Source organism: Pyricularia grisea, assembly GCF_004355905.1.
Source record: "Pyricularia grisea strain NI907 chromosome V map unlocalized Pyricularia_grisea_NI907_Scaffold_10, whole genome shotgun sequence".
Classification (NCBI taxonomy): domain Eukaryota; kingdom Fungi; phylum Ascomycota; class Sordariomycetes; order Magnaporthales; family Pyriculariaceae; genus Pyricularia; species Pyricularia grisea.
The window spans coordinates 807120-833698 of record NW_022156722.1 but is presented as its reverse complement, the minus strand read 5'-3'; the positions used below and the strand labels follow the sequence as shown (position 1 = coordinate 833698).

Sequence of the window (26579 nt, the reverse complement as noted above, 5' to 3'; positions counted from 1 at the left end):
AAAATATACCGTTCGTTCCTGGCTTTAATTTGTCCCCGGATCTCTCCTTTATTACCCATCGGAGAACACAGAGACATTACAAAGACAAGAGAAACACTCAAAAAGCATACACAGTGACGCAAAAAACAACTCTTTTGCCACCCTTCACTGAACGTCACCCGTGGCGAACAGCTCGAGGTGGATCCTCTCGTGCGCCACTCCCATCTGCTCCAGCTTCTCCCTCATGTCCAGCATCCAGGCCTCGGGCCCGCAGAGGTAGTACTCGGCCCTGGCGTCGGTCTTGTGCAGGTCCCTGTCCGCATCCAGCTTGCCGAGGTCCATCCTGCCGCCGCCAAAGTGGAAGTGCTCGTTAGTGACGTCCTTCTCCGGATCGATCTTGCCCAGAAACAGCCTCGTCCGCATGCGCTCCTCCCCAACCGCCTTTTGAATCTCGGCCACGCGCGTCTCAAACGGCCGCTGGGCCCGGGACCGCGACGCGTGGATCCACGACACGGGTCTCGTCGCTGCCGGGGCTGGGACGCCGCCGTCGGCCACGGTGACGCTCTCGAGGATGGAGAGCAGTGGAGTGGCGCCCACGCCGGCCGAGAGTAGTACGAGCGGCGTGCCGGCCTTGGTCTCATCGGCCGGGTCGACAAAGAACTCGCCCTGCGGGTGCGAGACCTCGACCTCGTCGCCGACGCTGATCTTGTCGTGCAGCATGTTGCTGATGATGCCCGGGGCGCCGACCTCGACGCCCTCCTCGCGCTTGACGCTGATCCTGTAGTGCTCCCCTCCCTTTTTGTAGCCCTCGCTGAGGCTGTACTGCCTGCTCTGCAGGTACCCCAGCTCCGGGACGAAGAGCTGCACGCTCACGTACTGGCCCGGCAGGAACCGGGGCAGCGGCGTCCTGCCGTCCGAGGGAGTCAGGTAGAAGGAGGTGATGGACTCGGCCTCGGCCTCCTTGCGCAGGACCTTGAACTTGCGGAACCCCAGCCAGTCGCTGTGCTCCTGGTACATCTTGCCCTCGACGCCGATGAAGACGTCGGCGAGGACGCCGTACGCCGCGATCCAGGCGGCGACGATGTCGGGTGTGGCGGCGTCTCCCAGCACCTGCCCGATGGCCTCGATCAGGTACTTGCCGACAATGTCATACTGGTCCGGCGTTATGTGCAGCGACACGTGCTTGTGGGCGATGCGGCTGACGGCGTGCGAGAGCTTGGCGAGGTCGTCGATGTAGGTGGCGTAGGCCAGCACGGCGCTGGCCAGGGCCCGCGGCTGTGCACCCGTCGCCTGGCTGGTGGTGCTGAAGACGTTATGCAGCTCCGGGTGCGCGTCGATCATGTTTTTGTAAAACACGGTCGTGATGGTCACGCCGTGCTCCTTGAGCACCGGCGCGGTAGACTTGACTATGGCGATCTGCTCGGGAGTTATCGAGGGGGCCGGTTTGTTCTCGGCTGCTGCTGCTGCTGCTGCTGCTGCTGCTGCCGGGGCTGCGTCCGGTTGTTGCTTGTCCCTAACTGCCGACATGCTTGTTGTTGTATGTGATGATGGGGGAAAGGAATAATCAAGGGAGGGTGATCTTGAGTGTCGTTGTAGTTTTGTTGGTGATTATGTTGATATCCTTGTGACAGGCCGATGTCGTCTCAATACTGGGGACTTCCCCAATATTTAAGCCTGGCACGTCATGGAGCTTCATCCCGACCCCAAGCAGGCTGCAGACAGGGTCCATCTTGCTGTCGGCGGAGAAGCGGAGATGCTGCAAAGCTTGTCCGTGGCTGACTGTACACCTCGTCCGACTTTTAACCACTAGCAGTTCTTTGTATCGATTAAATGTTACATAAGGATGTGTTCTGTCGGTAGCGGGCTGAAGTTGTGACTCGTACGATGACTTTTTTTTTTTTCCTTTGCGTATTGTAGTCACTTTTACCTGTGCAGGTCCGAGTTAGTAGACTAGTACCCAAGGTAGGGAGGTAAGCTTTGTGAGTTCAGCTTGTCTTGGTTTGGGTAGCTAAAAAAGAAAATTCCCGCAAACAACGTGTGGTAAGTCATAACCGGACGGTTGTAATTACAACTGAAAAAAAATAACATTCTCCGCGGCGGGATTGCCCGTCTCATCAGGTGCTTTCCTGGGTTGGACATCTCTTGAAGATGACTGCTGGTAAGTTGTGGTAGTGTGGGTCAGAATAGTTCGTACTGCGCACCCTTGCCAAGGGCCTTTGTCGGGACGAATTTAGGCCCCTAGACCCTGCGCGCTGCTCGCCCCGTCCTGGTCCGATCCAATGCCACTTTCAGCGCAGATGGAGATGCGGGATGGTTCGGGCTTGGCAGCCTGGTTGCCCACCGGCACCCCTCTGTAAGGCCCTTGAACAACAACGAGAAAAAAAGAAAAGAAAAAAAAAAAGCCACTCAAAGAGCCGCGATTTGTAAGCCTACGAACAGCAACTTGTTCGGCTTTTGCTCTGGTTTGCTTTGGTGGTACGATTATTAGTCGGCGGTCCGCTATTCACCCGCTTGCATGGGTTCTCCGCTCTTTCCCCGACGGCATTTGTTTACGAAAGTATTTCGTACCCAAAAAGACAGAGCTTCTTTTCTTTTTTTTTTTTGTCTGTCAACTTTTCCCCGCAATGCAAATACGTAGGTATTGACGCCGCATCGCTCCTTTATCTTGTCCAGGTCTGTATATGCGTGCGTACCTTGGCGAACGATCTAGAAAATGACAAAATGTCAGGGCTTCCACGTGTGATGGAACGGATATCTGGTCAGCGTCTGGAGTTTTTGGTGCCCAGAGACAAAAATACCTGACATGGATGTCAGCCCACTGTGACGCAGGGGGGCATCATCACGCGATGACTACATTTCAGCCTTAAAGAGAAAAAAAAAACCCGTTCGGCGACCTGCCTTCATCACGTTGTCTAAATAGAATTGCCAGGGACGTATTTCAAAAAAAGCGAGGACATCTGAGCGGCTGGAGAGATGACAAGTTAGTAGAATATCCGACAGCAGCTGACAAGAACCTCTTCTCATCTCCGCGGGCAATAGGTAAATTCATCTTTTTTGCGCGCAGAGTGGCAGCTTGTCTGGTTCTATCAAGTTCCTTGCGCGGCTGTCATGTTTGCCATTACGGCCGTTGGTAATCTAGATCAGAACCGTGAGAAATAACCCTCGGTCGAGGCTCCGGCTACAAAGACAAAGAACAAACAATGACAATTAAAGCAGTAGTCGAAAGCTTGTCCGGGAGTCTGAGAGACATTTTCAAAAATGAGGAGAAAGAAGAGGTTCCATTGTTTGGTTTCTTTGTTCTTGACAAGGCTCAAGATTTGGAACGAATTTCTTATTGACTTGGACAATAAGCATTGTTCGGAAGGCAAAAAGAGATGGGTTCTTTGTGTGAGGCTTCAAATTTAGGAATTATTGCATATAAGAGCTACACTGTTGTTTGCTATTGTAGATTCGGTTCGATCGCCCATCAAACCCAACTTTTTCTGTACCGATATCAGCGGCTTGCGACGCCTTCAAACCACGTTGTACGTCTCGATATCGACAAACAAGTTAAGTGCCAACACCCCCCAAAAAAAAAGAATTTCCAACCATGTCTTCGCCCACCATTTCGAGTGCTCTCAAGAAGCAGTGCTTGCTTGAGGAACCCGGCCGCCGGAAGAGCGAAAGCATGGCACTAGATGTGGATGAAGTCTTGTTTGAGAACATTTTACTGGAGAGCGACGACGATGACCAAGATACCGTCCAAGGCGACGAGCAGGACCCCGAAGATGCCTCTGACAGCGACGCATACTGGGATCAAGCGACCCAGACATTCAGCACCCGCATCGACTGGCAAGGCGCCATGCAATCCCTGACCATGACGGCGGCTCACGTCCTCAACCTCGAAAAGGAGATATTCGACGTGTCCCGCGACATCACCGCCTTTGTCGAGCCCGGATCTTCCCTCGAGGCCAAGACCTTCGAGGTCCCAATGTCACCCCTTCATCCCTCGGCAGCCGTGGAACCAGATGCCGTAGCCTACCTTACCGTCGAAGAGCTCCTGCAGCTCACGCTCTACATACCGCACATGCGCCTTTTGTCAGAGATCATGAAGCTCAAGGAGCATCTGGCCGAGAACGACTGGAGCTGCTGCGACGACCATCGGGACCAAGACAATGACGAGTGTGTTGTCATCATCGACGAGGAGGAATTCGAGGCGAGAGAAAAGCTCATCTACAACATCGCCGTGATAGCCAGCAAGGCTGGCCACCTCGAGGACCTCATCTCCATCATTCTGCCCAAGTGGCGTTGGATGATGGCCGATACCGTCACTTTTGGGAAGGATATCCAGAAGGCCGCCATACTTGACCAGTTTGTTGATAGCATCCTCCGCTGGGCTATAGACTACGCAGCTCGGTCGGAGGCATTTCTTTCTGACGATGATATTTGAACGAAACGAGGGAAACATGGTCATTGGTGGTGTATATATGGCTTTTCTATGCGCAACTGCCTGTATTAAAGCTCTACTTTCCGAAGGCTTCGTAACGTAAACAAAATCAACAGTCATTTCACTCAATCCATGCATTTTAAACAAGTATTCCTGTAGATAAAAATGTTTCTGTCCCCCATTTATTCGCTCATTCAAAGGTAGTGACTGTATGGATATCTTCCTTGTTCTCACCTTACAGCTGAAAAGAGAGAAATAACAGTTAAACCAGGAAAGAATCGAGGCAGCAGTTTCCTTGTTTCTGCACTGTTTGTTGAAAACCTTGCCGTTAGCTCATGCTGGAAGTAGGAACGTACCAGGTTTGCGGAATCTCTAAAAGAGTGACAAGCAAACTGAGGCGAATTTCAAGTCGAGTCTGTCTACGTACAGCCAAAAGGCGAACGAGGCACCCCCTTCATTCAATCTTAGCTGCAACCATCGCAAAGAGGCTGCGTAAAAAATACGTTAGCAACACTCCTTCAAGCATTAAACTTTTCTTCACTACCAAAAAAAAAAAAAAAAAAAAAAAAAAAAAAAAAACAACTTTGACTTCTTTCATCAGTTTCCCCAATCAGACGCACCTCCAAACCATGGCATCATCCATTGAGGATTTCAATCTGGACGACGAGATGGGAGACTGGATCTTTGCCATCTTTCCCCATGTCGGTGACGACGAGGGCAACGACGCTTCCAGCGATTCTAACAGCAGCAGCAGCTCGTCAGCAACATCTCGAAGCCGAGCCAGCAGCACGTCGACCACCGACGCCGCTACCGTTGACAGGCACAGCAACCCTCCCGGTCAACATACTTTCCAGGACTTCTGCCCACCGTGGCCAGATTACCCTGCCATGATGCGAGTCCTGATGGCTGTACTCTGCGAACGCGATCAGCGATGCCCAGGCTCTGAAGGGTCGAGTTATGAAGACCCGAGACTTCAAGACAGGCAGCCAGTAGATATGGGCCCTGGAGACTGGGTCAATGCGTGGAGCTCACGGGATAGGGGCATCCACGAAATCGTGTGGACCGAGTCCGAAAGCCCCAGACAGCACGACCTTGACCCTGTCCACTCGCCTGTTGACCAGCCGGCAGACCCCGTCGGTAACGGAAGTGAGGACGATGTCAAAGAAGCCCCCGTCATCAAAGCTCCGAGCCATCCCGAGACCGTTTCCGACAACGACACCCCTGGTAGGTCTCACAACAGCGCCCAGATCTACTCGCCAGGGCGCCTTGGGCATACTCAACACATCGGATTGTTTGCTTCCATTGAGCCACTTGCCAATCAAGACCAAAGCAACAAGACCGGCCACGAGACGAGCAAGAAGCGAAAAGTATCCCTCGAAGAGATCACCACCCCAGAGCCGAGAAAAACGCAAAAGAGAAAAAAGCTGGCGCACGTCGAGACAAGCCCATCCGAGTCAGCGAGCCCGTTCTCGCCCATCACCAACAGAATAACATTACCTACCAGTGTTTATAGTCCCTCAAGCCACCTCCTGCTTGAGGAGAATCACTTGATCGGAATGACAAACTCGAGAACGCATTTTGAGCCGCGACGGAGAGGAAGCCCCGTGCACGACTCCTCCCTTGATGCCCAAGACTACAAGCAGGACTCATCGCACGCTCAGAAAGCCCAGGTCACGCCGCGACAGCACCTCGATCAGTCCAATATCCTCCCGTGTTCTGGTCCCCCGCCGCAAGAAGGGAAGCACAAGAGGGGGAAGCATAAGACCCAAGTTTCGTCTCGAGCATTTGGAAACTGCCATATCGGCGGTTCTTCGAATACCCAAAAATCATGTTTCCCTCTGCAGGTCAAGTCGCGCAAGCAACTGTGGCTCAAAAAGCCTCGATACTTGTTAGGCAGTAGCCCAACGAGAAGAAATTTCACAGGTTGCCTGGCTCAGCTTCAGCAAACGGACAAGTCGTTTCTCGGAGTTACTGATGCGTGTTGCTATCTCCAAGCTCCTCACGACAGTAAAGCAACAGGCCAGTATCTCTCGCCGAGAACCTTGGTTGTTGGCCCGAACAGCGGTTGAAGATACTTTGCTATATTTATGGGGCTCGCTGGGATATAAATTTGAGTTAATGATCTTGTTTAATCCACATATACTTAGCATCGTCTGACAGTCCATCATTAAGCCAGGACCAGGTCTAATACAAAAGCAATGCGTCTTCGGATGGGTGGTGGTTAGCTCCAGCGTTTCGTGTATACTCTTCATTTTAGTCATAGAAACGTAGAAAATCAATCAGCGTTTATTGCAACCAAATAAGCTGAGCAGTCATGCGAACAAAGATCTTTGATGATTCCACCTCCGCATTACTACAAAGATGGATCAGAGTCCCTCCTTCTTTGACAGATCAATCCAAATGCGTTCCATCCCATGAATTATTATCCGGTTACCAGTATTAAATGAAAGTCCCAGCAAGTTTTCTTGTTAAAAATCATCGCAAAACTTCTGAGTGGAGACTTTTGTTTGCCAGCGTACAGCAGTGCCGACGTGCTTGAGTGAAGTGTTTCTGGGAGTAGAGTTGGAACAACAATGAGAGATTGTGTCAATGATACAATATTCAGCACATAGCCCTTGAGTGAAGATTTGAACAGAAAAGTTCTGAGTAGAGATTTCAAACCCGCCCATCAGTGTGACCAGTGCATAGAACAGCGTCGAAGTGAAAGTCCATTAGTTGAAGTAGTCTGAGTAAAAGGCTCATTGCAAAGAAAATAAGAAATCCGTGTGTAGTCATTATTGCAGAGCATTTTAAACCATCGTCCGAGAAATCATCGCGAGAAATAAAAAAAGCTTTTGAGGGGAGTGATCAATGGCCTTGGGCCGGAACACCTGACAGAAACCTAGCCTTCACCGGACAGTTCGTTGATTCCAGTCAAGCGCAGAGTCAAAAACTTAAGTCATCAAAGATCAAAAATACGAAGAAAAACCTTGTCATGTCAAAACGAGACAAATGAAAACGGTCAAATCCCAGCTTCGCCTAGATTACTGGCGCCGTCTCACAATCGCCATTGGTAGTTCCGGGATCACCTTTAAGCTGTCTGGACTGGCAGCTTCTTGGTCTGAGTGAAGTGGCGCGGCAGGCGGTTCTCGTTTTGGGTGTACGGGAACCCAGCCTCTTCTCGAGCCATGTCGTTGACCCATTTCTCGTCTCCCCTGAGACCACCTTTGCCATTCTTCTCGACACCAACCTCGTTCCACTTGGCAGCCAAGTAGTACCAACCAATGGCATTGCCAATGGTGCCGACCTCATCAGAAACACCAGTAGCGGCAGCGTGGCTCATCTTCTTGTGAAGCTCGTGGTCAGTGAACAGATTGATCAGATGTCCCGCAACTGTCTTCCAGTCACCAGGCTGGACAAGGAATCCGTTGACGCCGTCCTTGACCTGCAATGGGATACCGCCAGCCAGAGTAGCAATGACGGGTCTTCCAGCATGAAGCGCCTCCGAAACCTTGACCTCAAAACCCTCACGAGTAGAAAGTTGCAGAACAACATGAGCATTTGCAATCATTGTGTTCAGGAGCTGATCATTGGGCTCAAGACGCATGATGCTCACATCCTTAATTAGGTGGGGATAGTGAGTCTCCATCTGTGTCATTGTTTGATCGTAGATCATCGAGGCATCAGGGTCATCAACCGAACCATTACCGCACACAACCAGTTGGGGAATATCAGTGACACCCTCCTTCTCACAGCGGCGACGGAACTCGGCGTAAGAGTCGATGACGGTAGGAATGCCCTTTGCAGGGTCGAAGCGAGCAACCTGGACGATGTACTTGCGAGCCGGCCAGTTAAGCTCGGTCTGACGCTGAGAGTGAGCAGCCACGTTGTAGAGATGGCCATAGTAACCAGCATCCCAGCGGCTAAGAGGCTTGTTCAGGCCATCAAGCCAATCAGTAGTGGCAGGGAAGTATACCACCTTCTCGCGGGGGACGTTGTAGGGAACAAAGATGGGGATGGGGTGGCTGATGAACATGTCGGCGCCCTTAATGTTACTCCACAGGAAATCCCAAACCTCAGCCTGAGGAGAGCCAGAAATCGCCACCAGATCGCTGCGGATTTGAATGTGCGAGCGATAGAGCACGGGACGGTCTGGAGTCAATTTTTTGATCATTGGGATGAGACCAGGCATCTGGGGGTCATCGATCTAAGGTAGTAACAAATGTTAGAAGGATTCTTAGCTATATTCTTAGCTATTGTATTCCAGAACAGTTACTCACGATAACCACATCAGCACCACCCTCCGAGGCAGGGCGCAGAGGACCGCCCTCAGAGAACCAGTAACGTTGTGCATTGTCGGAAATCCAGTCAATGATGGCAGCCATCTCCTCGGCGGAGATTCTCTGGTCAGGATGGCTGACACCCTGAAGGATGTTGTGAATGTTCTTGGTGATCCTGAAGACACCCGGACGAGGCTTTGGCACTAATTTTTATGAATACTCAATGTCAGAGCTAGCCAGTGGTCTGAGAGGTATGACGACACAGACAGTGGAGTTCAAGCTTTAGAGAACTAGTTAGTATACATACCATACCAAGTCAGATCAACACCCATCAGGCGCGAAAATCGCACAAGCGCGTGTCGCATGAGAGCTACACCGCCGCCTTGAGGGGTGCTGCTGAAGAAGGCTATCTTCGTCTTGTTTCCACGCAGCTTCTTAGCATATGTGAGCATGGTCTCCCAGGATGCCGCAGAACAAACGTCCTTGTTGTTCTGGATGGTGTTGATGGGGGCTCGGAAGCCAGCATCGGTCTGAACAATTCCACGGAAACCGACGTGTAGTAGAGGCGCCAGAGAGGGTCCAAAGTGCCTGACGGGATATTTATGTGAGATATTGCCCATGAATTTAATAGGTTGTTTTAATCAGACTAGGGTAGAGAACTTACATGATGCACTTGCGTGCCATCGAGTCAGCCTGCTCATCGACACGCTTGGCGTCCCAGAAAGTCTTCTCCTTGTGGTCATCATCCGGTCGAATGACGATGGGAACAATGTCTGTCTCTAGCCAAAGGCGAGAGCAGAGTGTAGGACTCATGTACTTGAGAGTCATGGGTAGACCAGCGCCAATGAACTTGGCAAAGTTCTCACGTTCATACTCCTTAACTGACGTGATGACAAAGTCCGAGATGACATCCTCACCCATCTTGAATGCATCATCAAGCACAATATGCTTGACGGAGAAATCAATGAGGTAAGTAGTGTCGTGAATGGCGAGGGCCACGACTGCAGTATGGTCATCTGCAAAGACTGCCGAGATGCCCAAGAAGAGGGTCTATTTGATGCAAGTCAGCTACTGTATCCTGACCTGTTGGGTAATATTTGCGCAAGACAATGAGGCATGCTTGAGAAGCATTGCTATTTGGTGCAAGTTGAGAGGCAGTTGGTACGTAGAAAATCTGAAGATCAAAAGTGATTCATCGCCTGCATTTCCCTTGGCCGACCCAAAGTACCGGGCCTGCCCGCAAGAGGGTGTGGTGGGGTTATAGGGGGAGGGTAGCAGCTCAGAGAGCTCCAAAGTAATTGAGAATTGAAGCTATCCATAGCTTCACGATACTGTTGTAAGGGAAGCAGGCGAGTTGCGATGTGTGATGGATCTGCCTTGCACAACGAAAAGTGAGAAATCAAAGTCACTTACCGTCAACTCAACGCCGAAATGACCTTCCTTCTCGATGACGGTACTCATCTGCCGTCTACGGTGCGCCGAAGCGCCCGTGGAGAACTGGCGAGTTGGCTGAGACATGATGGCGGACTTGTCTCAAGTCCTTCTTTAGGGTGCTGTCTTGATATTGTCTATCTAGAAGGGAACGCAGATGAAAGAACAAGACGCTGGAAAGCTCAAAGTGGTATTCTGACAAAGAACACAGGAACTCAGACAAGAGACAAGATGGAGAGGAGTTGAAGATCAGATGGTGGAAAAAAGGAAGACTGGAAAAGAAGAAGTGGTTGGGAAAAAGCGTTCCCTCGGTGGAAGGAAGAGAAATTGGGTTTTGTGCGAGACCACGGGAGCTTGCAAAAAGCTCGAGGTGGGAGGGAGAAAACAAACCGTCGTCACCGGTCTTTCCGAATTAGGAGTCTTGTGCACTTCTGGTGGTCAAGATTGGCCAGTCAGGCCTGATCCAAACTTCCGGGGAGAGTGCTACCTGGTTGTGCGGGATGGGATGAGTGGGGGGCCGGGGTGGGTGGTAGGCAAGTACTAGGTTACTGTAGCTAGAGCTTAACGTGAGTACGGATAGCATGGTTGAGGCGAGAGCTCCTTTTTACGGAGTTAGCTGAGGGAGCTGGTTGGACAACCGCAGAACAGATGAAGAGTACCTTAGCTATGTACATGTCTCCTTCCTTGAGAACTCCGATGAAAGATTACCTCCCCTGCTGCTTGTATTTGATGTAACACACCTTTTTCTATCCTGCTGACCGCCACTCGAGAGCTGCACGCACGATTCTACTTTTATTGGTTCATGTTGTTGACCATGGTAAAGTAGGTAAGGTACGGTAGGTAGCTCTGTTATAGCAAACCCATTGTTCATAGCATGGAAAGCCAGAAATAGTAATCTAGAGGGGGCATGCAGCAACTACTGCTCTGTATTATCGTGATGTTTATCCAAGTTTGTCAAAACCGGTCTGGACTGTTGCGTCCCATGATCGATCGAATCTTGAGCATTGCGTTCCACGAACCGTTCGTGTCGTACGTACAATTCAATCGCGAAAACCAGAGCCGTATTCAACGTATAAAACCCAAAATATCCTGACGCGTCATAATGCAAGCTGCAACTATCAACCCATATTACCCACACAAGCAGCTCGGCAAGCTCGCCCCATCTAAGACCCTCAGAGGGGCGTGATGTGCATATGAGCTACTGGACTAGACTGACGGTCGTCTTGGCCGTTATGGGATGACATCAAACCGGGGTTAGAGGGTTCTGGATTGTACTACCTAGACTACCTGCCTTACCTTAGTAGAATACCTACCTACCTTAGCTTACCGGTCCTCGAAGCTATGCAGACAAAGACCCCTCATTCGTGTTGCCACTTACTCAAAGCACCTATCTTTTGAAGTTCAATGACGTAGACCAAATAAATACCAAAGTACATACGCTTCTTTTTTATCTATCCGGTTGCATGAGGCTCGTACAAGCCAGTCAATTGAGCCCTCACTAGAGGTACCTAACGTACACATCAGTAGGAGGGATGGAAGCATGCATGATCCCAACAAAACAAGCGCGGCCAAGACCAGAGAGAGACCTTACCATAGTACAGCTAAGGACTTGCTTGCCCCGCGTTCCCACCCTTCCCGGTCAAACCCCACCCGGTGGCCTGTTGCTCTCTCCCCCTGTCAGCCCTTTCATTCTTCCCCCTTGTTGTGACAGATGCAGTATCCCTGTCCGTACTCACCTGCGTATCCATACTCCGTACCTTAGTAGGCAGCGAAGAACTGTAATTTAGTTGGTCTACGGTAGAGCTAAGGTGAGGGGGTGAGCTTGGTTTGAATGCGTTGGAGGAATGGGCTTTTTCTTCTTTTTCTATCTTTATTCTTCTGGAAAGACTAAGAACGGTCAAGGCCCTAGCAGATGCGGGGGTGGCTTGCTGCACGCTTGCCAATTGTGTATCACGCATCGGAACTAAAAGTCATTTACTTTACGTTGGTCTCATAGCTAATGCCAAGCTTTAGTGAGGGAAAAGTGGTAGGCCATCAGACCACAAACACTTGCGCCACAGGAGCCCTGTTTGTTTCCAGAGGCATTCCACGGTTGCTTTGTTTGTGAGCTGACAGTGGGTCCGAAATCATGATATACTCAGCAGTATTCGAACAGGGTTCAGATATGGGTTAAGATTGACATGATTTTGGGGAATATCGACATCAAGTTTCAGCTAGTCTAATAATTGCTTCTTCTTCTGCTTTACATTTTTTACAATAGCATGTTTACACTATTAAATCCTTTACAGTGTTCCACAAGACGCTTTGTACCCAACCCTCAAAAATATATATAATGGGAAATTGGTTCGTTGCACATACTGGTTGTTATATCGGATGGGGGGGACCTCCGAACGTGGAACAAGCTCGCAACGATACACAAAACTCTAGGCAAATGCCGCAAGCCATAAGCGCGCCGCGCCGAACAGACAATATTGTATCCTACTCCCGTCTTGGCACTCTATACTAAATTTCACACGTTCATGACACAGATTTTTCATGAAACTCCATAACAGTCACTTGTCTCATCGTACAGCATCAGGTTTTCCATATGAAGGTGCCTTGTCACAATGTAAGGAGGGGTAGCACAAAACACAAAAAAAAAAAAAGTATTTGGTCATACAATGTTTGTCAAATTTTCTTCGTTAAAAACTTCCCCGAGAATTATAATTAGGACAAAGACCATTCACATATCTTCCATCATCCGTAACAAGGCTTCACCTTCACAAAATCACCCTCCAACAATACAAAAAAGTTACACATCTACCACAAAAAACCACACGCAAAATTGGGTATCAAAAAGACAAACCCCTCAACCAGCCTGGTACACAGCCAAAGCAGCAACGTGCGGGTTCAGCATGGTCAAGTTCGCCGGCGTGACGTAGACGTCAGCATCGGTCAGGGCGATGAACATGGTCGAGTTGATGGCCGGGTCCCCTTCCCAGGTCGACACGTTCGGCTGGATCGTGTACGCGGTGCGGTCTTCGAGGCTCACGTTCAACAGCGGCGAGTACGTCACGTTGAGCTGCGACACCCAGGCCGCGAACTTGGGCTCATGCACCTCGGTCGCCGTGATGTAGCTGTTGTTGGGCCCCACGGGCTGCCCCGGGGCGTCCCACTGCAAAAACACCTGCCGGCCGGCGTACGACAGCGGGATGCTCCGGTTCTGCGAGATGGCGGCGTTGCAGTCCTGGAGTGGGTCGGTCGCGTTGACGCACGATGCTTCTTGCGTGATGTTGGCCGTCTCGGCCGTGTTGGCCCAGCCGCCCGTCGTCTCGTTCCAGACCTCGGAGCCGTTGATGCGCCATGGGTTGGGCTGGTTCAGGATGTGAAGGGCGGGGAAGTTTTGCCAGATGAGCCGGGTCTGATTCCATGGGCAGCTCGAGATGTAGGGGGCCAGCAGCGTCCAGGCCCAGGACTGTGGGATCCCGACCGTGTGCCACTCGGGCATGGGGAATAGACCCTCAAACTGCCTAAAGATTAACTGCTGACGGGCTTCGACCGTGATGCTCTGCAGCAGGAGCTGGGCGGCCGGCCCAGAGTTGAGGTGTGGCAGGAAGCCGTAGACTCCAGCCTCGCCCCAGCGGGTGAGCTTCTGATTGAAGTCGATATACTCGCGGAGGTTGGAGACGGGGTAGTTGTAGGTGCACTGGCGTGGGGCCTGGGCTCCGAGCATGTTGGTCAGGACGGTGGCGTGGCCGACCTCCTGCTCGGCCATGTGCTGGATCAGGTGTCGAGCCTCGCCGTTCAGGCCAAGCTCCTCAAACTCCTCGTCAGAGTACGTTGCCAGGCCCCAGTGAAAGAGGTCAAGCTCAATCCACTCCTGGTACAGGGCCAGAGCCAGGGACTGGTAGTCAAAGTCACTCATGACGCGGTAGACGGGGGCACTGCCGTTGGTCCAGATGCCGCCCGAGGGAGTATAAGGCGCCGGTTGGTCGCCGTGAAGCTCGCCGTCGGCGGGATAGTCATATGCATCCTCGGGAGGAGGAAGGACTGGTACCGCGGATGCCAAGATACTGGTTGATATGGCACCGGTTGTGGTCGGTGAAGGACCGGTGTAAGGCCCATGGGACGTCACGTTCGTGTGAGGCACCACGGATGGGGTGATGGCTGCCTCGGAGAAAACGGTCGTCTGAGCCTCGGATACATATGGCATGGCCAAAGAGCCAGAAGCCAAGGCGAGAAGCCCGGCATAGTGAAGTGTGCTTCTAGGAGCCATTGTTTTCGGTCCCTTTGCGAGGTCTCTGGAGTCCGATGTATATGTTTCGAGCTGGACTGCTAGGACTGATTTGGTTTTCTGGATGAAGGAGCTGAAAGGAAGGTTTTATACTTTTACATGTTCTAACACCGAAGGTCAGTCAGGCCTCGGGGAACTTCTCCAATCATGACAGGCAGTGCCGCATGTCAGATGCCGGAATTGCCGATGAGGTTCCATTGACGAAGCAATATGGTGCGGGTCATTATGATTCCTGTCTCTGTAAATTTCCTGACTACAGAATTCAGATTCAATTACAAGATCATGATCATCACCATTGCGCCATGACGGATTACACTGATTGGAGCCAAGCCTGGTATGCGGCTTCGGAGGTGTCTTTCACGTCTGTACTGCCGTTGACTTCCTCTATTACTTAATATTTTGGGCGTCATTTTTCCGTCATCGGCCGTTATGATCTACCCAGCTTGCGTGCCGGTAAGGGAAATTGCTTAACCAGGCAAACTAGGATACCCAACCTGCGGTCACATCAAAAGCCATAGCTACCTATTGCTGGACTCGCTAGGAAAGGAAAGTAGGCCCGAGTATAGTGGTAATTCGGAATGTATGGTAGCATTGCCAGGTTAGCAAGATATCTTGATCGTCAATTATACGTCAACCCGATCAGATATACTTTTACAAAGTGATGGAGCCATTCTCTGCGGTCTGTGGTTGATTCAAAAGGGAGAGGCAACATCGGGGGGGTTCATTGGTGGATCTGACCGGGATACCGATGACGCTTACATTGGACGGGCTCAGCTCTTTACACATCAACGGGTATCTCGCCGATGATGGGTCAAGAAAACCCATGAAAAACCATGTTGCGACTCGATGTGCCGTTTTTTTTTTTTTTTTTTTTTTTTTTTTTTTTTTTTTTTTTTCTTATCGAGCAAACAACACGTGGGGTGTGGTGATGTGCGCAAGTGGTAACAAGACCCAAACTTTGCTTCCGGATGTGAAGCTCCGGAATACTCCCGCATACTTGGCGTACCTACTACCACTTGTTTTTTAGCGTGTGTGCACATTTTCTTTGTTCCTGGATGTTCAAAATTACTGTAACCCAATTCTTCTCGTTCTGATCGGTGGTTGGTGGCCCATTTAATCCGAGCCAATATGAATACTACAGTGGATTAAAGGCACCAAAAACCGGTGGTTTTGCCACTTACTATTGGGGTTCGTCTGATTAATGCTTTTTTTTTTGTAATAATAAAAAGGGACAAAAAGAAAAATCAGGTCTCCGAAAACAGTTTTCTGCTCTAATGCAAGATCTGACCCGCCGCAACTTTATTAATCCAACTGCCGCCATTTCCAGGTACGGGTCCCCTCGAGGCCAGGTCCTTTTCTTTTTGGATGATGGTTGGAGTCGGTGTGCTACTCCACCACCAATCGACTTCGTCACAACTGCGTCTTCTGTTGAAGTCAATGACAAGTACATACCAAGTCCACAGAATCTCTCCGCACGACCCATGTTCAATACGGCGAATTGTTGTAGATCCAGAACACGTTTACGGAATAGTAGCTCAACGAAAGCTTTCAGCTACATCTTGGAGACTGTAAAGATCCGACAATGTCTGTCAATCACGTCGAACTAGACGAAGGTGGTTTCGAGAAATTCGCTTTGATCTATCTACTGCGAATACATGTTTGTTCCACAAAGATCAAGCAGATTTACTTGCCACCAATATTATTCGATTCCCAAGATCGTGGCGCTCCCCCAGATCGGTTGATTTCTTATGCCTTTCCGTATCACACTGCAATATCCGTGCCGACTAACCGATTACAGACATGTCTCAAAGCCCATTTATTTATTTTTTTATTTTCGGATGCCATCAGTACATGTTTCACATCGTTTTATTTAATTTACTGATAAACTGCCGGAAGTACATATCATGTACCCTGACGGGTCGAAATCTATGCCATCCTGGCCTGGCTTAGATGAGCTCCATCTTGATACCACGCTTGCCGGTCCTCTCATCCTTCTCGTCCGTGATTCTGACCTTGACCTTTTGGAACAACTCTGCCGTTATCTCGCGGCTCCCAGAAGTCCGCAGCACGTAACTGTCAGCATCAAATTCAGCCTCAGGTTCGGGCTCCGCAAGGTCTCGCAACCTGATAAGCCCCTCGACTCCGAACCGCGGCACGTAGACCACAAAGCCGTTGCTAAAGATCTTCATGATGAAACCCTCCTCTTCGGCAACCTTGCCCTTGAGTGACTGTCCCACATAGTAGGCTACACTGGCACGCCCGGCAAGCTGAGCGTTGCGGTGCCTGACATTGATGTTACGACAAACGGCCTCCAGCCTGCCTCGGCTACGTACGCTCGGGTGGACGGCCTCGTAGCCGATTGCGGCCGCTAGCTGTCTGTGCGCTACAAGGTCTGCATATCGGCGAATCGGGGACGTGAAATGGGTATAGATCTCGGATGCGAGACCGTAGTGGCGGAACTCGGGATAAGCTTGGGTTCCGGAGCAAAAGTACTCAGCCGACATCATGCAACGAGTCGCCATGATGCGAACCAACGTGTTGAAGAATGGATCGTTAGGATCCACACACTTGTCCAGACTGTCCGCAAGTGCGCGAGATGAGTCGACTCGCAGCTCGAAACCCTTCTTGACCTTGAGCTGGTTTGCAAGTTCGTCAAAATTGGTCTTGGGCGGCGCGCCGTGTCTTCGCAGAATAGCCGTTTGGGGCGAGGCTTCGTAGATCTTTCGTGCGACGCTAATGTTGGCGAGCAACATGAACTCTTCGACCAGTGACATGGTCTCGAGGTGTACTTTGGTCTTGATGTCGATAGGGTCAGAAGTTTCAGACTCCATTTGAACCTTGACTTCTGGCGAGGACAAACTAAGGGCACCAGCATCCATACGCTTTTGCTTGAGCTTCTTGGAAAGAGCAAGCAGAGTACGTATGCCTGTGGTAAGCTCGTCCTGCTGCGATGCATCATCCACTCTGATCTGTGCTGCCTCGTAGCTGAATGCCTCCCGTGATTTGATGACCGACTTTGTGAAGCGCGCATTGACAATGTCGGCGTCAGGTGTCAGCTCCCAGAGTACCGAGAAAGCAAAACGCTCAACATAAGGCTTTAAAGAGCACAAGTCTGTGCCAAGAAGCATGGGCAACATGTCAATACGCTTGTCCACCAGATAGACGGTTGTGCCGCGGATGCTGGCCTCGGTGTCCATGGCGTTACTTGGCTTGACGAAATGTGACACATCAGCAATGTGGACGCCGACCTCAAAGTTGCCGTTGGGCAATGGCCTGGCATGTAGAGCATCGTCGATATCCTGGCAACCGATGGGATCGATACTGCAGATTAGGAGACCTCTCAAATCCTCGCGGTCCCTCCAGCCTGGGTCATCTGTGCTTGCTGGAACCTTCCAATCGTGGCCTTCCTTGGGCAGACAGTCGAGCACAGTTTTGGGGAACGGCCTGTACTGGACATCATACTCGAGCAGCAAGGCCTCAGTCTCTGCAGCCTTTGTCTCTAGCTCTCCCAAAGACCGGACAAAGTGACCGACTGGGTGTCGAGAGTCCCTATCCCAAGCATCAATTGTAACGAGAATGCGCTTGCCGAGCAGCTCGCCAACCTGTCTTGTGCGAAGTCTGATTTTTGGGATCTTCTTGTCCATCGGAATCAAGAAAACCACCTCCTGCTTCCTTCCTTGAGTAGCAGATTTGCTGACAGAGCTCTGGTCGATGTGGCCAACGTACTGCCTCCAGTTTCGCTTTATAACGCCGACTACCTTGGCCGTTGGCTGTGCTTGTGCTTCAGCTCCCTTGGCTTGCATGCGCTTCACTTCCTCCTGCAGAGCCTTGCGCTCCTTCTCAGTGATGTTCCCGCTGCTTCCTTGGTCTTCGCCGTCCGCGTTCTCGTTTCTGGTGACAGTATCCTCCTCGACGATTCTAGTCGATGGAACCTTCCATTGGTCTTTGGGAAGTACCTCTACTACCACGGAATCGCCGTCAATAGCACGGTTGATGTTCTCACGTCCGAGGATGAGCAGGGCTTTTTCAAATGCCGGGACTCTTATCGTGCCCTCGAGGTAGTTGTATGGTGAGACGTTGAAAATGCCTTGATGCAGGAGACCATTCTTGACGCCTGTCATCATCTTGGACATGGTAAAGTATTCCGGGTATATGTGGCCAGAGGACTTCCCTGACGTGATCTCGTCGTCCTGCGACTCGGGTACCAGGTCCATCAACCTTTCGGAATCATTGAGCCCTGATACGTACTGTGCCAAAGAGCATGCAGGTATGCCTTCCTCCTTGGCCTTGCGTAGGTTCGCCCTATCGTTGCTCAGCATCACGACGGCCGGGAGGTTCTGGGCCTTTTTCTTGGACTTGGCCGAGCCCCCAGCCAAATGCTCACTGTACCACTTGGCGGCACGGCGAACAGCTCGATCATTTCGATCGTTGATAGACTCGTCCTGGTCCCGGACGACATGAGTCTCGAGTCTAAACTCGTTAAAGAAGACGTAGAAACGCTTCTCGTCGCTCTTGGTCAAGCCGATGAGGCGGTTGTAGAGCGGCAGGGACCGGTTCCGAACCTCCTCCAGGACGATCTGCAATACAATCACATCACAGAATGAATCGCTCTGCTCGAAAAGGTCCATAGCGGTGAGGAAGGCGTTGGTGTCCGGCACCAAGTAGTGGCCCTGTGGGAAATCTTTGGTGCCAGCCGGCCTCTCGGAGAGGACAAAGTTGATCATATTGCCAGCGGCATCCGTCGGTGCGTTCTTGGGGCATTGGGTACAGAGTTTGGACGAGCATGGAATGTCTTGCCTCAGGTACACCTCTCGCACAATCTTTTGCACCTTGCCACTCCTGGTCGACCGGACGTAGACCTTGTTGGAAATGCTCGAGGCCATAGGGTCAGAGCCCATGGACCTCTTGAGGCTCGCCATGACTGGGTCCTGCTTTTGAATAGGCAGGTACGAGTTCTTCTCTAATTCTGGCCTTTTGGCTTTGAATGTCCCACTTGAAAAGTCGCCGATCGGCCGTGAGAAGACGTTCTCTGCGATATTCAATTCGTGATGATGTTTTTAATGTGGGTCAAGACACCAGCAAACAAAACTGGCGGGCGAAAAATTAGGTGGGGTCACTCAATTCTGCCTTATCGCCTTATCTTGATGCTTGGAAACGCGCTTGCTTACCAACTCATTCCCCTGACCGCGCTCTAGTTGAGAATTGACAGTGCATACCAACAGGTAGTAGTAGTCTTGATTATGATGGAAATCTCGTCGAGATTTTATAAGAGTCTAAAACTCCATATGCTCACTTCGCTCTTACAAAGTCTCTTGGCTAGGCACAGTATTAAAAAGTGACATGGATATCTGCATTCTGTGGGCTTGACCGACTGGACGACATAACACCTACCTACCTACCCTGCACCGCGTTCAAAACCCTATCGTGGTCGCTTTTATGAATCGACTGATAGCAAGGTCACTGCTGCCATGTACAACAGGTAAGAACTCGTTTCAAGAAACGCAACATAGAACAATACAATTTGCCAGAGCTTCCCGTCCATACAAGCAGCATTCGAGAAAAATTCTCTCAGAACGTCAGATGAGCTCATTGCACATCAAGTCAAGTCAGATGATCCGCTAGCGACTTCAGCCGTTCCATTCTACCATATTGTTACATGTGAATTTTTTTTTTTTTTTTTTTTTTTTTTTTTTTTTTTTTTTTTTTTTTTTTTTTTTTTTTTTTTTGGCGCCAATGCTGCAAGGCTCGAAAAACTCACCCTGATCATTAAAGCCTCGCCGATTTGTTTAGCCAACGCATCAACTAGTTCCGCCCTAATCAAAAATCAAGACATATTTGCTGTCAAGAGAAGGGGACAAATATAACCAAAAGCCATCAATACACTGATTGTTCAGATAAGATAAGTTGCCGTCTGGGGAAACACCTCTTTTTCTTTGCCCTAGAAGTCCCCTCCTTTCCGGCTCGTCGATCTACATGATTTTGTGTTGCAAGGTGTGTGACATGGGCGGGTGAAGTGATGGTGGCGTCCTCTGTAGATAGCCGCCTGGTTTTTGTTGGTTCCGACCCGCACCCTCTCATTGTCTAGGTAGCCACGATGTGGTCTTTGTTGGTCGATGTATGTTCGTTCACTTTATTCATCCCAATTGTTTTTTTTTTCTTCCCCCTCCCCTCGTGCATTGCATAACATCTGTTCAGGAAAGAAACAACACCAACCAACAGGTATTCAGCTCATGCACTAATGCAGTGCCACAAACAGCCTTGTGGCCTACATAGTCGCTCTATGACGGCATTTTTTTTGTGACGGGTGGAGACGATGGTCATGCTGGTGGTGGTGACACTCGGGTTGTAAGTTGTCGGACTGCATAAATTAACCCTAAAAAAAAGGAAACCGTCGGACTTGTATCACAAGCATAGATTTTATCAACGCATCGTGGAAATGCGCAGTACTCCAAGTAACTACAATTTCAACAGAACATATACTGTATATATATCTTAGTCTGGAGGTAACCCATGATCCATTTCCACACACATTACAAAAGCAATCCTTTCCTTGACAATCAACAAGGGCCCTTGGGTCAATCATCAACAATTGGATGTAGGACAACAGATACCTATGTGATGATCTCGATGCAAGAACGATCTATCCGGCCGGCATTGTTGGCCAGCCTCCGCTCAGAGCTCAATCCTGGATCCATGCAAATGCTCTCGGAAAGCTGTGGGGTTGCCGTCGCCTGCTTTCTTTCTTGCTTTCCCAAATTCAAGCCCACGAAAGCAAGTTCACCCATTGACAGGCGGCTCTAAAGATTAGTTCAAGAGTGTGTGATGAATCATTGGGCTTCTACTCGTCGTCTGTGTAGGATGCAAGAGCGGCTAGCAGGGGGGACTTGAGGGGGTCTCGACACCCTTTCTTCGCTTTGATTTACCGGCCAGCCTGGCCCCAGAAGGAGGGGAGGGGGGCTTTGAGGGGGCAGATGTTTGGGGATGCTTCTCAGTGGATGATGTCGCACTGCAAGATCTCGGAGTGGAGAAGAAAGCAATGACGAGGATGGGAAAAAGAGGGTTGCGCTGGGACAAGATGCGATCCATGGCGACGCGACCATGTGCTTCGTTATCATGATGGAAAATGATGCTACTCTACTGTATACGCACACTTACTGGTGGACATTTCCAAAGTAACATTTTACCAAGGACAGTTCCCCCGTGTCACTCTGCGACATGTATGTATCCTGCGGGCTTTTGTTTTGTATAGTAATATCATAGGCGACATTTGTTTCTTGCTAAATTCCAAGGCCCGACCGGGATGCGCCGCTCAAGGGTGGCCTCCATGGATGCAAATTGGTGGGGCGCTTTGCCTTTTTCTTCCCCCCCGCAAAGTGAGCTCTTTTGCAAAACGTTAACGGGCGATCAATTTGACAAGCAACTTTTTGTTCCCATCGACCGCAAACCAACAAAAGAAGTGGCGCCTGGACCATTCTTTTTACTGTCCTCGGTACCTACAGGTTCCTACACGATGGATTATGCCGCCTTTCCGCCATCGGCAAGCAGACGATACACTTGGCCCAGAAGGGTCAGCGTTGCGAGCTATCCGTATCCTCTTTTTACCCTGTCGGTTGTCAGCGGTCTAGAATCGTGAAATGATGTCAGTGTTTAATACGCGTGGGATTCTTCTGTTAATCATGGTAAATCCAACTGTCGATCATGAGATGTCAGGCTGCACTTGTAAGTCGCTTACTGAGGCGAATACATTTTCTTACTCTTTTGCAAGGTACTTGCTCCTTGTTAAACGAAATATTGTCTACCACAGCCTCAAACTTGTCTTTCGTATTGTGGTGGAGCTAGTAGAGCTAGCATCCCATTAATACGTCAGACAGCTTTAAATTTTCTTATGCATCGAAGGATATACCGGTAGCTAGGAGATTTTTCATATTCAATTCATATTCATTTCATATGGTGCTTTGAAAGGATCTATTTCTCCTCTACCGGTACGTTTCTCTATTACTCAAGTCTTTCACTACGAGATACAAGAAAAATTTAATAATTTTTATGAACAACTCATTTGACTAACAACCGAAACAAAGTTCGCCTTCATTTCCCTGTACGCGTTTTACGCGTCAACCCAAGCCCAAGGACGCTAACGGCTCAATAGTCAGCCCGTCTCGTCACGTCCAAGGTAGACAAGAGGTACCGTTCAAGTACCTACTCAGGTCAAGGATATTCCATACATCACATCATGAATAAGAACTCCACTCTCGTTTACCTTGCAAGGCGTCTGCAACGTCGGTTGGCCCGCCCGTGTGATAGGCCCTCTTCTTCATGCATGGACCATTTGGAGATAATGGCCTGTGACTGCAGAAGAGCGGGCTCCCAAAATCGCAAGCCATGATTTGCAGCATGGTCCTGCGTGTCAGCTGCACCCCATGCACATGCTCATCACGGCCAATAAGCGCCTGTCGCGCTGGAGAAAAAAGCACCCCTGTTGGATTCTTCAGTTGCGTTCACTCGGGATCCACTTGGTTCCCCCCTCTTCTCAGTACCCCTGTCCATGTCATTGCGCAACCTCTCTTTCTTGGCCCACCTCTCTCTCCTCTTCCCCCCAGCTCTTCTTCATGCATCCTCTTATTGTGGAAGTTGTAGGTAAGGTATGCATAACACCCGGTTCGGTTCATTTTCTTATTCATTCCCCCAAAACTATCAATGTCGGTAGCAGGAGGAACTCATCTTCGAACGTTTCGCCACATTCTTTGATTTGTGCAATGGATTATAATCGCCCTTCAATGCTTATAAGCTTCGCATCACATGAGATTACAGTACATGCAAGTGCAAGTAGAAAGAGATATCAGACAGCTTTTACAGCAAGTCACAAAACTCCTCCCGGAATTGGCAGCCTCGCCCTTACCGTGCCACAAGCACATAAAAAAAGATCACCCCAATTATTTATCTCCTGATGTGTAATCAATGAAGTGGTGCTTACAGATGGATCTTCTCTGCGGCGCGGCTGTCATCCGCAAAGCCCATCCTTGGCCCGCTCTCTTGCCTCCCTTTTAGTGGAGTTAGTGCTGGCCTAGTGAGATAGATAGGTTTCTCCATCAACCTGCCACCTGTTTGTTTACTATCTCTAGCAATGGTGTCAATGGGGCAAAACACTACCCCTTGATCCCCCAACAAATTCGAGTCAGATGAGAGACAATAGCTTATACGAAAGCAAGGAAACAAAGGGGATAAAAAAAAAACTTTAAGGCCACAGTATTACTGTACACCCATCTTGTAGCTGAGCTTTTTTTTGGAACAGCCACCGTCAGTGACGGCGCAAAGCAGAGAGAAGAGAAAAGCCGCTCCAAGCCTATCTTCAACTTTACTCTCATAAACACACCCCGGATAGTCCGGGGCAACCTTCTTCATCAGGAAAGCGCCGACCGAGGCCCAGGGTCGTTTCAGCTGTGGCGCAGAGTTGCTCATCTTGGAAACGATGGCGGGACAAGCCAATCAGCGCATCTTCTTTTTTTTTTTTTTTTTTTTTTTTTTTTTTGAACCGATGCGTGATTCGGGGGTGTGTCGTTCTCTTTTCGAAACCCGAAAAGGTGACCGCTTTGGGCAGCTACTTTTTTTTTCTTGGTGATTTATGTAAACGTTCCAATACAAGAACCGACCACGGGTGCTTGAACGTGGCTTGCCTATTGCTGTGGAATGTCGACCAAAGAAAATAGAAAGGTGGGTAGGACAAGGTGGATGGGGTTTTCTTTTTGCTTTTTCCCATTTTATTGATATTCTTTTTTGCGGTTGTTCGAGACGTTATCAAGGACCCAACCAATGAGATATGTGTACTGACAAGACGACCCCCATAAGCCACATTACCAGCCGCTACGTTAGAGTCTGTACAATTCTCTAGGTTATGGCCGTGTTATCTCTGGATCAGGCCCTGGAACATTCGGAAGTATCACCTAGGCTCATGGTGTGTATACCTACTTGGGGGTGAGTCTTCCTGTAGATACAAGCCTCTTGGGTAAGTCTTTGTACCACACACCACAGGCAAAGTCCAGCGATTAAAAGCACAACTTGCAACTGTAGACGACCAGCCGATGAGGTTTCCAATATTCCTTTTCACTTTCATGTTCCCTTGGTCAATAATCTGACAGATCCATTAATAATAAGGACTCAACCAAAATGCAATGACATATAGGGCATCTTGATGGGGCATAAGCTCAAAAAGACCAGGCCAGGGGACAGCATGTTGAGCAGGAAGGATGAAAGAACTTATGCCGATCCCCCAGGATGCCTGGCTGAACCTGAGTGGTCCCAAAAGAATTGCGAATAAAAGTCAATCCGTTCCTTCGTCTGCCTCGCCTGCCTAGATGCTATTCTTTGGTTCAGTGTAACCCAAGGAATCTGCAGCTAGGGGGAAAACTGACCTATAGGTTGGGCGTCGTTCGAAACGGAAGGACTGTACCAGCCAAAAAGGGGGCTTTTGCTGAGGTTACTGAGGTTTCAAACTCTATGAATAATAAAAAGTTCAACAAAACAGCTTGCTCCTGTTAAGAGGTTCCACAGACTGTCTAGAAGCAGGTACGTCAGCGGAGAAATTTGAACCCGCAAACACACTCAGCCTATCGTTTTTTATTCGCGTATCACTGGAATCCAACAGATAGAAGGAGTAAAAAGATATAAGAAAAGACACCCAGGGAGTATTAGTTTCAGTCCCTGATTAAGCTCTAGATGGAGGCCCGACAGTCGGGAAACGGGGGGGATGCACACGAGGGGGTCCATGGTGGTGGTAGCGATGGCCCATGATGGTTGGGCGGTGCACCTCCCCCTCCAAAAACCACACCAAGCACACTCAACTTCTTCCAAAGGGGGTCTTGGGAAAAGGGAGGGACGAACTGGCCGATCGCTTCCCGTCCGTGACATACCCGCCTCCCCTGCAAACCTACTAAAAAAATCTCCAAAGGGAGGTCCTGTGGGGATCTTCTAGGTACCTAGTGGACTCTCGCTTGCCGGAGTGGTAAGGAAGCAAAGCGGATGTAGCCACTAGGGGGGCATGTGTTTTTTATTTTATTTTATTTTTATTTGCTGTGTGGATTCCATGCCGGTTAAATTAGTATACAGATTCGAGTATGGATGGACTGGGGCGTGGAGGGTGGGCGAGCTGTACCAGGACCCTCAAGCCCAAAAGCCTCAAAGTCGCTTAAGAAGAAAGGGCATAGACATAGGATATTCCAGCCCGCCTTGGAGAAGAAAAAAGCACACTGAATGCCATCGATTCTGGATATGCAACATATCTATGTAAGATAGGATACGCAAAGGACCTATAGGCACCTGTAGAATAAATGAGACAAGTGCTCACGTGTAAGACAAGTTATGGGGCAAAACGAGTGCATTATGGCGTAAGCCCCTGCCTTGCTGTTGGTCCTGCGTTCCATATTCTGCACCGTATCTTTCGGGAAATCAGGAGACCCCGAAGTATCATCGTTTTTTTTTTCTCACCCTCTGGCCAGATGCAAAAACCCCTGCCCCCGACGCGGCACGAAGTAGTTCTGTAGCAATTCTGCTGAACAAAGGATGAGGGTATATGAGGGAAGCCAAGATTTTCGAGAGTTTCTCGGCCTTCGGTTTCGGGTAGAACACCCTGGGAGCTGACAGAATTTTGTACGAATAGAAAAAGGGACTTTGGAGGGTGATGTCCTAATGAGTCGAACCTGACCAGTCACGTCCGTGATATGCCAAAGTAGGTAGTAGTCGTGTAAGCCGCTCTTAGTTACAGCAGGTCTGGGTACTACCCTGCCAGGCTTAGCGTTTTTTTGGACTGCATCTGATTTTACCAGTGGTAATGAGGAAGAGACAAAAATAATTTACCACAATAATAAAAATCAAATAATAAAAGAGGCATTTAATTCCTTCAGCGGGGGTGTTGTGCAAGCAAGGATGGGGGCCTTCGGACTTGAGATACCCACTCGGGCATGCTCGAGTACCAGACAAAACCGACACTGTGAAATTAATGGCAAGGCAGGGGGGCGGGGTATTACAGCAGGCAATCCATCAAATGCATGGTGAAGTAAATGTATGCAAGTACCCGAGCTAGGTACATTACAAGGTATTTTTTCCCTGGAGTTTTTTTTTCCCTCTTTTTTTACCTTTTCCTCTTACCTTTTCCTTCCGATGAAGAGAATTAATTTACTCTGTAAGAAACGCGAAATCCCGAATAGCATGTGCAATTGTG

General features: G+C 49.7%; 7 protein-coding genes across 7 annotated transcripts; 2 read left to right on the top strand and 5 right to left on the bottom strand.

Moving 5' to 3' along the window:
- Positions 1-144: 144 nt before the first annotated feature.
- PgNI_11767 (uncharacterized protein) lies at positions 145-1506 on the bottom strand (the record flags this gene model as incomplete). Its single annotated transcript, XM_031131731.1, has 1 exon — positions 145-1506. One exon carries the CDS (start codon positions 1504-1506, stop codon positions 145-147), a length of 1362 nt encoding a protein of 453 aa, XP_030976622.1.
- A 2062-nt stretch (positions 1507-3568) lies between these two features.
- On the top strand, positions 3569-4408 carry PgNI_11766 (uncharacterized protein; the record flags this gene model as incomplete). The annotated part of the gene is made up of 1 exon (XM_031131730.1): positions 3569-4408. The coding sequence occupies one exon, from the start codon at positions 3569-3571 to the stop codon at positions 4406-4408; it is 840 nt and encodes a 279-aa protein (XP_030976621.1).
- A 626-nt stretch (positions 4409-5034) lies between these two features.
- On the top strand, positions 5035-6474 carry PgNI_11765 (uncharacterized protein; the record flags this gene model as incomplete). The annotated part of the gene is made up of 1 exon (XM_031131729.1): positions 5035-6474. The coding sequence occupies one exon, from the start codon at positions 5035-5037 to the stop codon at positions 6472-6474; it is 1440 nt and encodes a 479-aa protein (XP_030976620.1).
- Positions 6475-6713: 239 nt separating this feature from the next.
- Positions 6714-10582, bottom strand: PgNI_11764 (uncharacterized protein). Its single transcript, XM_031131728.1, has 5 exons — positions 10078-10582; positions 9329-9714; positions 8972-9252; positions 8665-8867; positions 6714-8591 (listed from the first exon to the last, which is right to left on the bottom strand). The coding sequence occupies exons 1-5, from the start codon at positions 10180-10182 to the stop codon at positions 7476-7478; spliced, it is 2091 nt and encodes a 696-aa protein (XP_030976619.1). The 5' UTR covers positions 10183-10582; the 3' UTR covers positions 6714-7475.
- Positions 10583-12943: 2361 nt separating this feature from the next.
- Positions 12944-14350, bottom strand: PgNI_11763 (uncharacterized protein; the record flags this gene model as incomplete). Its single annotated transcript, XM_031131727.1, has 1 exon — positions 12944-14350. The coding sequence occupies one exon, from the start codon at positions 14348-14350 to the stop codon at positions 12944-12946; it is 1407 nt and encodes a 468-aa protein (XP_030976490.1).
- A 1964-nt stretch (positions 14351-16314) lies between these two features.
- Positions 16315-19287, bottom strand: PgNI_11762 (uncharacterized protein; the record flags this gene model as incomplete). The annotated part of the gene is made up of 1 exon (XM_031131726.1): positions 16315-19287. The coding sequence occupies one exon, from the start codon at positions 19285-19287 to the stop codon at positions 16315-16317; it is 2973 nt and encodes a 990-aa protein (XP_030976618.1).
- Positions 19288-20979: 1692 nt separating this feature from the next.
- PgNI_11761 (uncharacterized protein) lies at positions 20980-22457 on the bottom strand (the record flags this gene model as incomplete). Its single annotated transcript, XM_031131725.1, has 4 exons — positions 20980-21165; positions 21553-21594; positions 22123-22203; positions 22434-22457. The coding sequence occupies 4 exons, from the start codon at positions 22455-22457 to the stop codon at positions 20980-20982; spliced, it is 333 nt and encodes a 110-aa protein (XP_030976581.1).
- Positions 22458-26579: the final 4122 nt, after the last annotated feature.

Bases quoted from the DNA above. Each gene is read 5' to 3' on its own strand.
- PgNI_11764 (XM_031131728.1), bottom strand. From the start codon at position 10,182: ATGTCTCAGCCAACTCGCCAGTTCTCCACGGGCGCTTCGGCGCACCGT. The intron at 9,715-10,077 runs GTAAGTGACTTT...TGCATCAAATAG, and splicing joins ATTTCGGCGTTGAGTTGACG to ACCCTCTTCTTGGGCATCTC. The intron at 9,253-9,328 runs GTAAGTTCTCTA...ATATCCCGTCAG, and splicing joins ATGGCACGCAAGTGCATCAT to GCACTTTGGACCCTCTCTGG.